Below are 12304 nucleotides of genomic sequence, written 5' to 3'. Positions count from 1 at the left end.
CTCTACCAGTGATACTCAAAAAGTCTTTCTTTACCAAGGCTCACGTTACTCTGATTTGATATGGGGCCATGGCAGGAAAATACTGACACTACAGAAGGTACAACTCTCTTACTCAAATTGCAGCTTAGGAGCCTTAAATTATGAAGCTATGTAGCCTCACCTACAATGGCTGATGCAGTGGCTGAGCGCTGGTCACAACTAGGAGAGAGTTGAGTTGCAAAGTAGTTTAGCGGGCAGGTCGATACTTGAGAGGTTACTATCGCCACAGTTGTGTAGACTGGCTACAACAGCTAAGGTTTGTTGGCACAAATGGGTCCAACCAAAAGGAGGCATCCTCCCTACTCCCCTGGGCTATCCTTGTGGGTGATGCCGGCAAAACCGAGACAGGAGAACCACATGACTGGAGTCTGTGGAAAGGATGGAATATTGGCGCTTAGCTTCTGCGTGACTAAATACGCTTCAAGAGCTATCCAATGTCTGTGAGATTGAGCCTGGTAGCTTTCTAGCCCACAGGGCATTCACTGCTATTACGAGGCACCTGTGGGGCCCAGCTGAACCCAAGGTGTCTGCCTCTACACCTTCTACTTTTCCATGGAGGGGGGTGATGGGCTGTTTCTTTTATACAATGCGTTGTATTCCAGATGTTCTCGCACATGCCTGTTGTTAAAGATAAATAGTATACTTATTGGGCCAGTACCTGATGGAGGGGCAGTGGATGCAATCGTGTTATAAAGGCTTCTAGAAAAGTCGGGCTGAAATTCACACCGTTCACTTTCCTTCATCAGTCCTACCTCACTCCGGACTGTATTAGGCACATGCTTTTGGGTGCCTCTTCTGTGTGCCCGAGGTGCGGGCAGTTGGAGGCACATTCTTTTCTCGTTGTGTGAGTGTGCTGTTCCTACACCAACATGGGCGGAGGTGGGTAGAGCTATCTCAGAAGCTGTAGATGGGGACGTGCTCATCGAACCACCGATGTGTATGCTGGGACAGATGCCCAGGATCCAAACAAATTAAGCGCAAGCGCTGTTTCATTGATTTAGGTCTTGTACTTTTTAAAAGTCGCATAGCAATGACATGGAAATCTCCAGTGTGCCGCAGATTGATGGGTGGTTGTGCGACCATTAGTGGTGGACGAATGCTGAAGTGGGCGCAATTGAATTCATCCATAGACAGCGGCGAGCACCATTAGGGTCAAGCTGGGACGTCTACATAGTGAGGTTGGAGGCCAAGTCAGACCATAGGCCCCCATGAACGGACAGTCCCCTTGGGGATACTGAAAACGGAATGCAGAGTTAATCTCAATGGTTAACCCCAGCATGAAATGGAGGGGAGCTGTGGGTTGACGCAAGAGGGGCAATGGATGGGCTGGGCACTCTGGGGTCAGGGAAGCACCACAAACATAACATTCCCCTTCCTTGGGCTAATATGCTCAATATTAATCTCTTTTAGTGAATACCAAGTTCCATTACTGTCCTACAACAGGATCTCAAGTTCTTTCTGTTATTTGTTAAGTCAAAATTAGCAATTCTCTTTATTATGGTTGCTACTGCTTTGTGCAGGACCTCTCCTATGCTGCAGCTCCTCCCTTCCAGCCACCAACAGACACCTCTTTTACATGAAGTGCTGGAAGAATGGGAGAAGAAACACAGCCAGACCACGGAAGTGATCCCACCTGACCACTCCATTCCTCCTCTTGCTTTCCCTGTGAAGGGGTCAAGAGTGACGATAAAAGTAACGTTGGGGAACACAGATCTTTGACTTGGGGACAAACATACTAAATGGATGACGGTTGACTACCTCAGTAGCACTCCACCATACTGTGGGCCACTATGGTGCTTGGGGGGCTCTGAAGATTGTAGAAGAACACGGCCCAATCCCCCCACAACCTCAACCTCCCTCTCCAACCCCCCCAGAGATACCACTATGTTTAAGGCTCTGAAAACTCTTCCTCTCCCCTTAGGGAACACCAATGGGCACAAAAATAGAAACAGCCACTGACGACTCCACTACATGTTTACTATATCTATATCTCTGGCTTCACAGCAACGCCTTTGCTTACTTCTCCTCCACAGATCGTGCTAATACATCTTTTATTACAGCTGCTCTACACATCTAGTCACAGCGCTCTTACGCCATTTAATACAGATTGACCACAGGCCTCAATCCCATGTTCTTTACATCTCTTTTGAAGTGCCTACTAATTTCCCCACTTTTAAAATGAATTGCGAGTGAGGGTGAAAGTTTGGGGCCGCAGAAGGTGTTGGATTAGGACTTTGGGTACAGGCAGAGTTGGGGATGGTCGGATTTGAAGTTACGGCTGGGTTTATGGTAAGCGTTACATTTAGGCACGGGTTATGGTTGCATTTGGCTGGTCTGAGGTCATCCAAGTGTGCCATCATATCCACACTGTGGACCCACTTTTAACCATTTTTTCAGTAAGTGAAAGGGTTGCCAATAGGGTTGTCGTTTGGGCTCTGTTTGTCAAGTTTGAATTTAAGGTTTTAGGTGAAGTGGATCCGCACCTTCCATAGCTGTGCCTTTTTTGTCCTTCTGCAGGGTTCTTGGACACCACCGTTTTCGGGAAGGTGTTGATGAAGTTGGGCCTTGCGCTAGTCGTCGTGGGACACCTGAACTTCATTATAGGAGCCATCGTCCATGGACTGGTGCTTCGCCATGTGAACAAGCTACAGGACATCATCTCCCTGCAGTACTCCATCGCCAACATCCTGACGGTGGTGTCAGCAATCCTGGTACCCACTCTTGTGTTCTGGCATCCTGGTTTCTACTGAATACTCAAATATCTTGTTACTACCTTTAAATAGTTTACATTGTGCTGACCCATGTTACATATTTGGCAACAGGGTTCCAACTTTTTCTGCCCACGTGAGTTACCTGCATCCAAGTGTACATACAGTGTAAAACGCAGAAACCGTGTATCTCTCTTCTGAACTTACTAAAAAGCTCATGTTGCAGGATATTAAGGTTGTGCACCTTCAATTGTCACATTCAGCTGTCGGAATAATTACATTTTGTTGACTTCCTGCCCCCCACTTTAATGAACGAATGTGGCAGCTTGTGATACATATACTTGGTTTTATATCTTGAATTCAATCCAATACATTTTTGTAGCTCCTAATCCTAGGAGTAGCAAAATATCTGCATGTCCTAGGAGATTACAGCTGAGGTACAAGATAGTGATGAGTTCTTACTCTAGACCCTATTAATGATCACATCCTACCTCACTCCCCATCCATGTACCTGTACAACTCTTAACACCGTTAGCTTTCGTAGACTACAGACCCCCCTATTCGGCTCATACCCACCGGTGGCAGTGATCAAACACCTTAGACCTACCTTCAGTGATTTCGATATGTGTACGTGGCTATGGAAAACAATTGGAATTATTCTGATTGCACAGACGAAAGGGAGGGGGAGACCTCATATTTCATGTTCAATTGCTGCTCTTACTGCATAGTTCTGAATTTTTTGCAGCATGCTCATCCATTTTCTTTTCAGTGCCTGCAGCAATGCTTAGTCTTACTTTAATACGTGTGAGCAATAGTGTGCATGATGTAGAACTCTAGTGTATGATCACCACATTAATTCTTTTTTATAATGAAATATGGAATCGTCATGGGACATCAAATTTCTACTGTCTTGGCTGTAGGATATCAACCCCACCTTTTATGAACATATTACAAGAAGAGCCACGCTTCTGAGTCGCAAGTTAGGAGCCAGCGTTGTTTTTGAGCTGTTTAAAGCCAGCCAATTGAACGTCATGCAAGTCTCGTGTGAGAAGTTGGCCTGGTATTTGATGTTCACTATTCTAGTGAGCACCTTGCACCAGTCCAAACAACCCTTATGGTGATGGTTGTAAAGTCAACCTTATAGACCAGCTATCCTAGTGGTAGCATGGACAAAGCAGTCTTAGGCTAAACTCAAGAGGTCATGTGAAGCCAGCTGTTTTACCATATGTAACCCATTTAATACCAAGTGAAAGGACACCACACAGGTTGTATCTCAAAATATATATGTATTTATTTCTAACACAATCCTCTGAACTCTTTATGAGGTCAGAGGCACCAGCACATAACAAGATACTTAATTATAATACAATAAGTTGCACAAAATACAGTAATGCCCTAGGGGCACTTCGAACCATATACTAAAATAGTGGTATAAGAACCACGTCACGAACAAAGGATAGGCCTAGGGCCTAGAGAATCGCTGGGGCTATGCTGTACTACCAAAGGTTAGGGAGCAGGAGGCCCACGGGATGCGTGTGCAGTGTCTTTACACACACGCGAGTTACCATAGAGTTAGAATGGGAACAAAAGAAATGGAAACTAGTTCTTTTAGAACACTTCCGGATGGACTAGGGAAAAGCTACTTGAAACTAGGACACTAGGATAGTCAATACCCACAGGAGTACCGAAATACTCGCGTCACCTCACCCAGAGGAAGCGGGTGCATAGGTGTCAAAGTGTGTCGGGTTTCGTCGCTGATTCCTATGGAGCCTTGGAGAAAGATGCTGCAGGCGACTAGGAGAGAAGTGTCCGGTTGGATCCAAGGGTGGATCGAGGATGAAGAGTAAAGCAGAGGGGACAGAGTCTGGGTCACTAGCCAGTGACCAGGAAGGAACCAGGCGATGTCGCGAAGCAATCAGGTGATGTCGTGAAGCTTGTCTCTGCAGCCACGTGGACCAGGAGGTGTTGACGACAACCAGGAGCTGGATACGGACTGTCCCACGAAGGCTCTCGCTGTCGGCGGTGTCGGCTTCTGGATTGGAGTCAACAAGCCTTGGCAAAGGCAACCCACGCAGGAATCGAAGATGGCTTCTTGATCAGGCCAGCAAGGCCTGATGGACTTCTCCTTTACAGGGAAGCAAGGACCAGTCTGGAGCAACCAGACCAGTGGTGTAGATTCAAGGTTTCGTTGTCACAGAGGCCACTAGCCAACGGGCAAGCGACCGGACAGACGCGTCGAGCAGGAAAATGCAGAAGGGCCCCACGCAGAACTTGTGGAGTGTGGAGGGCTGATCTTCGGTGCAGTTGGTGCTCTGGGCTTGGGCTTCTCAATCCCCAATGCACAACTTCGAGGGTGCCTCAGAAGTTGCACGGAAAGCAATTCGCTGGCTTTCCAAGATGACCGATCCCACGTCTCTCGTCGCCTCCACAGGTCTCAGCTCTGCTGTGACTGTGGATCGGGCTGTTGGAAGTCTGGAAGTCTGGGTCGTGTCAGGCTCTGTGCTCGGGCTCCGGCATGAGCGTTGAAAAAGCAAACCGTTGATCGCTTGATGGTGCCTGCTTGTGCAGGGTGGTCCCTCCTTGACCACAAGGGAGATTCTTCAGTCTTCTACGTCGAGTAGGATGTCGAAGGTCCAGAGTTTCGTTTCAAGTTTTAGTCAGGATAAAATCTAAAGTCTTGGGACTCAGTTCCTACCTATATACCAAATTTAGGGGCTGGATTACCTGCTAGGTGCCTCCTATGGGTGGGACCCAGGAAGGGGGTGGTAACACCCTTTCCCTTTGTCCAGTTTCGCGCCAGCACCGGTTTGAACTGGACTATGCATGGGACACCTTGTGTGCCCCAGGCAGTGTCTCATTTCATTCAGCCCTCCCTGCCCCAATACACTATGGCCTGTCTGGGGTGGTGCTAGCACCTCCCAAGACGGGAAACCTATTGTCCAAGCCTCCCTCGCTGGAAGGGCTCCCAGCAGCAGGAGGTCATACTTGTGTCTGTGGCAGCAGCATCCATTTTGTGATGCTGAGGCTCTGGTTAACTTTAACCGGGATTAATAGGAACAACATGTCTTCTCCCTCTAGAAGGGTGGAATGCTACTCCTGTCACCAGAACTGACGAGGGGGTAGTATTCCAACGCGTATGACACCTTACACGACATGTTTTGATAAAGCCAAACCAGAGTTAGCATTTAACCGCGAGGTTCATAATGCACTTAAGAATATATGGTATGGCAATATCCTAGAACAGCTATAAGGACATTGTTCCGAAAGCTGCAGACAGGCTCAGCTCATGCTAGAGCACCATCTCACATAAAACCAAGCACTCTGCCTCCAGGATTGTTAAGGCCTGCCATAGGAGTGACTTATAGGTGTATATGTGTCTAGATATAAGGTTAGATATAGGAATACTATATCTAAGCAAGGGGTGATTACATGACCTTGCCCCAGCTGAGTGATCAGCCAGTTGTGTCCGTTTGGATGGCCAGCCGGGGGTGGCAAAAGATATGCTGCAGCCCCTGGTAGGCTTTGGGTGCACCTATGCCCTGGGTACCTATGGTACACTGTACAGGGACTCATAAGAGTGACCCAATTCCCAATTGATGATGTACCTAGAGTATATGGGGTGAATTTAGAGAGAGAACAGCAGGGCTGTGGGTCTGATTAGCAGGCCCACAGCCACATCTAAGTCGAAAACCAGTGAAGCAAAAAGCAAAAAGTGGGGTGACCATAGGAAAGCAGACCCTACTCTCCTACATCTCGCCCATTTCATTCAACTTGTGACCGTGTCAATATTTCCTATAGGCGGATAAACAGCTAGGTGTCAGGAGCATAGATCTGGGAGCGCCAACTTCTCCGTACAGCTTTGTTAGCAGCGAACGGAAAGGTGCTGATAAATGGTTTTTTTAAACGGGGATAGAGGAACCCAGTGAAGTGCCACAAGTAGTATGATCTACATGTTCACTACACTGTACCTTGGCTGCCCTGTCCACTAAGAAGTCCTTGAACCCTCCGATTATGCTTTTTGGGCACTTTAGGTTGACATTGTTTTATTGAACTTTAACACAAATGACTCCTATGAATATAGCTATATCCGCCCTTGTGTGAACACATTCAAATCCAAAGACACCCTAACTATGAAAATAAAATTGTATTCAGCCTGTGCCCTCACAAGTCACATAGTTGGCCCAGGTGGGACCATTAAGAGGTAAGGAAAAAGCAGAGAGACAAAGAACATATGTCCAACCCCCAACTTTCTGAGGACCCCAGGCCCACAAGTCACCCTTCTCTCCTAGTCAGGACATCCTGAACAAGCTACTTGCATATTGCATTACAGTGTCACCCTGTGTTGATAGCAGTTTGTGTCTTCAAGGAGGTTTGGCCAGAGTCTAGCCGCAAGAACACATCATTCTAACACTTCATCTTCATTCGGAAAGCCTACTTGGACTATAATGCCTCTCTCCACCGAATGACTCGCATCCATAAGGGGTTTCTTTCTTAACTTCGTCTCAACACAAGTCGGAATGAGAAGTAATCTTTCGTCCATGAAAACCTTGGCCTACTTAATCACAACTTTCAGCACCCTTTCCATTAACTCTGGAGTCATGAGAGTAACCATTACAGTACCTTATATTGCCTCCTCAGGATTCCTGCGGCAGTCTAAATGCATTGCATACAACTTGGTTCACCTCCTTGGTACCCAATGCCATCAAGTCACCAAAAGGTCCACGCATCACCTCCCTTATGAGTTCAGCTGTTAAGTGCGTGGAGAGCCCCAGCACTCTCAAGTGGATTCCCTCCATAAATTCTGACGGCATTTGGCTTTGCCTTCCACCAGTGTTAAATCACTAAACCACATTAGATATTTATTCATGCACTAGAGCATGGGATTCTTTAGTTAGGCGCTCCAACACCTGAAATCTGCTTGCAGACTTTCACCTGTTACTGTTCTACACCGGTCACCATTCTCTGTTAACACTTCCAGTTTGACTTCCACAGCCCATTCGATGTTGCCCATCTTCTCCATGAGATGTGATCTCAGGAGGCCCCTTGCCTAGTGGTAAAACCTGCATCGTCTCCATGGCATGCAAAAGGATCTTGTTTGTCCTTTCATAACCTTGCACTTCTCGGATGGGACAACTCTTCCTTCCCTCCGTCAAGACACTACAGATTGTGTGGTTGGGACATCTAGTTGCTATCGAGGCTCTGGTTTATAATGCACTTCACCACAGGTGTCAGCTCTCTAACACATGTCCAGCGAAAATGGGGACTGATGGGGGAAGAGATGGGCTAGGGGGAGAGAGGGTTGGGGAGTGCTCTGTGGCACTTTGATCCTGGTCAGTGGATGACCAGGAGAATCATATCATGCTCTCCTCCTGGGAGTATTCTTCCTCCTCTCACTCTCCCGTGTACTAGCTCGCACCCACTGCAGCTTAATCGGTTTAGCCGGGGCACACCACTTCATACTCCTCCCCTTTTCTGTCCCCTGTCCAATAGTTGTCACAACGAAGAGCTCTTTCCCCAAGCTGATGCCTACGCAGCCCTTGCACCTACTCTGTGAGGCCCCAAGAGGAGGGAGGAGAGGTCTCCGCTACGTCCTCCTTGGAGTGACCGCCATTCCACTCCCTGCACAAATGCCAGTAGTTCCATTTTGGTCACACCATATGCTCTCTCTGGTTCCCTCAATGTACTGGAACCAAATGACACAGTTCGACTGTCCTTGCCATCATGTTGCATGAACACTGCTATCAGTCTACAATTGCTTGGGATTCAGATGTGCGGCATTGACAATTTAAGAAATTTAAAAGCTTTGATATGAGCTTCACCCCAAATAAATGTTGCACGTTTCTTCAGTAGCAATCTCGGTGGTTCCACTTTTAGCGTAAAACAATTTTCTGTGGATTCAGGAGTAGTTGCCTTTAAAACAGTTTTCTCCAAAAAGGAGTTTGTGAGCTACTGGTAGCTCTCCAGCTACCAGTACGTACCTCTCGTGTACAACTTGCCTACTAAATTAGAAGCTTTTGCTTGTCTGAATGAATAAATGTATATCAAAATTGAAAAGTGTGTATTCATGACAAAAAATGTGTGTATTCCTCAGAACTCATAAGCTGATTTTTGGACAAAAATAGCTGAATTTCCAAAATATCTTTAACGCTGATATTTGAGTAATAAATCATGTGACGCTGGGGAGTCTTATTTCTAATAGTATATTCCTGGTGCCAGGGGCATTCAAGCTATGGCTATTAAGTATCATCCATGTAAAGAAAGGCATTCTATATTGACAAAGCTTTTTTCCATTACTTTTGGCGCCCCTGTCTGGTTCACTGAGGTGATCACAGCTAGTTATCTTGCATAGGGTGGCTACTAATGTAATCTTGCCTGTTGTGGTCACCACTACAGCATGAATAGTATTATTAGCTTGGAATGATTTTTATTGATCATAAGTAGCTCTTTCTAAAGAAAAGGTTGGATACCCCTTCTCTAACATGACCTTCATATGACACTCTTTTGGCTTGGCTCAAACATTCCAAATGGTCATATTATGCTATTTCTTGACAACGGAATTTACATTTATTCAGCTTAAGTGATCGCCCAAGTGCCTCCACCAGAACATGCAATCCTGCAAACACATTTGGGGCCAGATGTACATTGGTTTGGCTCTGCAATTACCATATAGCGATTTATTTTTTGCGATCCGCAATTTGGGAATCGCAAACACCCATGTACTAATTCCCAGTGGGTCGCAAATATGCCTACCTCATTAATATTCACGAGGTAGGTCTCAGTTTGCGACCTATTAGGAATCACTAAACTAACGGGGATGGTGGCCTGCTGGGGTCAGCAGACAACCATTTCTGTAATTGCTTTTCAATAAAACAATTTTTTTTTTTTAATCCAGCCTGTTTTCCTTAAAAGTAAAAAAGATGCGTTCCAAAAATAAAAATGGAAAGTTTTATTTTCATTTTTCAAGAGTAGGCAATGGTCTGTGGGACCACAGCCTGCTCTTAAAAAATGTTTTCACCAACATTCAAAAAGACGGGGGGTCCCTTCCAATTTGCAAAGGATACCACCAATTCGGAGTTGGTGGTAAAATGCGAATGTTTTGCGACCGCATTTCGGTATCAAAACATTCACACATAACACTGGGAGTCAGTATTAGAAAGGGAGAACATGAACTGCTCCTTCCAAATACCAAATTGCAAACCCTATTTGTGATTCAGTAATAGGTTACTGAATCGCAAATAGGGCTTGGTACATTTAAAAAGGCATTTTTTCATTCGCAAACTGCCTGATTCGCAGAAACTGGCCTTTGCAACCGAAAATTTGCTTTATACATCTGGCCATTAGTTCCTAAATATACAGCATGTCATCCCAGGGACCTCTATCTATTTAGTGGGATTCACATTCCTAATACCTGTCTCAAATTATTAATAAGAAATATACCCCAGCCCTCCACAGTTACATATGATATCTATTTACGTAATCAATTGGTCTTCATTTAGATCTTTTTAATTCTTTTAACCGGTGCAGAACAGAAAGAGATAATTATTTGTTGTTATCAATTAACGACATAGTACATTAATTTCAATGTTGTTAAAAGGAATCCGATTTTCCAGTCCAGTTGAGGCAGCAGTGTTGTGATGAAAAACAGCCGACACGTGTTTCGTCATGCATGTGACGTTTTCAAAGCTTCAAAAAAGCTGTCTGTGTGAAAATAAAGAGTAACATGCAAAACATATACTATGGCCAAAGAAGAATATCGTCCCGAGTAATTCCTAGTACCAGTCTTGGCTAGTTCAACCTATGCAGCATAATATCTCCTAATTCCGAATTTCACCAAAGTTGTAGTAGTCAGTACTGCAGTCAGCGAAAATTGAGGCATTTCGACTCCACTTGTTGGGTTATGTGAGCTGCATCAGTCGAACTCTTAGGGCCTAATTTATGCAGGTCTTGCGCCACCGGTGCGTCACTTTTAAAAAGGGAAAAAGTGACGCACCGGCGGCGCAAGGCCTTTATAAATAAGGCCCTTAGTAGTTTATCATAAGCAGCACCATGCTAAGTCCCTGTATTCAGATCGTCTGCGTTTTGTGCAGGCTTGATCTTAATACAGGGACTTAGCATGGTCCTTCTATGATGAAATACTAAGGGTTCAACTGAATGCACTATCTCCTTAATCGACTGTTAAGAAAATGAATAACAAAAAATAATTATTTCTGTTGTTCTGCACCTGTGAAAAGAATTAAAAAGATCTAAATGAAGACCAATTGATGTCGTGAATAGATATCATATGTAATTGTGGGGTACCGGGGTATATTTCTTATAAATATTTCGACACAAAGGTTCTTTACTTTGTGCAATCACATCTTAGGTGGTAGGGAGTGGCATTACCCTGAGTGACACTATAATTGAATTGTTCTCTGTATACTTTGTGTTTTTTTTTTATACTACATGCCCACTAAAATAGCTAATTTTACAAGGTGCTGCACTTTGTTCCACTACCACCCTATGCTTGTTGTACCGGTCTCAACTTGTTCAGAAAATACTGGAGGAAGAGAGAAACCAGTGAAAGGTCACAATGCAGTTTCGTTAGAGTTCTTTGGAGAGGTTTCCTGCCAGGCCCATTCTCTTTGTATGAAAAGGTGGCACGTGTTGCAAAATAACGATGGACTTGATTGTGGCCCCAGGAATTACTAGTGCGAGATTACAACAAGCATTCCAACCATCACTTTTTTGTGCACATCAAGGTCTGACTAGGACTGAAAATAGGCACGGGTATCAAAATAAAAGTAGCCCCTAGTAGTGTCTTATAAGGCTAAAAAAAAAGGCTCATATTTGCAAGTTGGGGAAGTTTTTAACTTTTAAATATATGCTGTATGTTTAGCAAGAATGGAAAACTGCATGGATTTGAGCCTGGAGTCTGCATAGTTTATTTTAATATCGGTGAAATCGACAGTAAAAACCGGCCCAGTAAACCATACTACAGGCCCACAAAGAGCCACAAAACTGGCCCACACACTGACCTGTCAGGCCAGCCAATCGGGTGCTGTCTGATTGCCCTAGTGCAGTCCGACGTTGATGATGACAGTTGTGTTACCAGGTCTAAAGATATTTAATATGGGTGTTTCTTGTTCAGCAACTCTTTTGCTAATTATGGGTGGCAGAGCAGAAAATGTATTTCCGCTTCCTTGGAACTACCACAAACAATTTTTGGGACGGAGCTGCTTTGTCCTTTACTGACAGTCCATTAAGTAGGGATAGCCCACTTGTTGGAGACTATATTAACACTCTCGGCCACTTTCATAAGTTCTTTAACTTATTGTGCTACATGTACATGCCTTCAAGGTCTCCATAGATGCTTCAACCCTTCCGGTGGAGCTTTGATTTGTGTCTTGTTCACAGAGGGTTAGGACATGATCTGTTCCAGGGATTGGCTGCTGGGTCAGCTGTTTAATACAGAGGGTGTCTAAGGACAGCAGCCACTATAAAGTATGCCTCTTTGCATGCATACACAACTTAGCCCTTTGGGTAATATTCAGCCCAGGCAGAGGATCTAGATAGGGGCT

The 12304-nt window shown here is 45.1% G+C and overlaps 1 protein-coding gene across 1 annotated transcript in view; it reads left to right on the top strand.

Annotated features, from left to right (window-relative positions):
• Positions 1 to 12304, top strand: part of TMEM54 (transmembrane protein 54) — a 115033-nt gene that overhangs the window by 78456 nt on the left and 24273 nt on the right. The window contains exon 2 of the mRNA XM_078680753.1: positions 2557 to 2750. Coding sequence (XP_078536879.1) covers positions 2557 to 2750 — 194 coding nt within the window. The remainder of the gene's footprint in view (positions 1 to 2556; positions 2751 to 12304) is intronic.

Source organism: Lissotriton helveticus, chromosome 3_1 (genome assembly GCF_964261635.1).
Source record: "Lissotriton helveticus chromosome 3_1, aLisHel1.1, whole genome shotgun sequence".
Classification (NCBI taxonomy): Eukaryota; Metazoa; Chordata; class Amphibia; order Caudata; family Salamandridae; genus Lissotriton; species Lissotriton helveticus.
The sequence above is the reverse complement of the archived record's forward strand: the minus strand, read 5'-3'. Positions and strand labels throughout refer to the sequence as shown.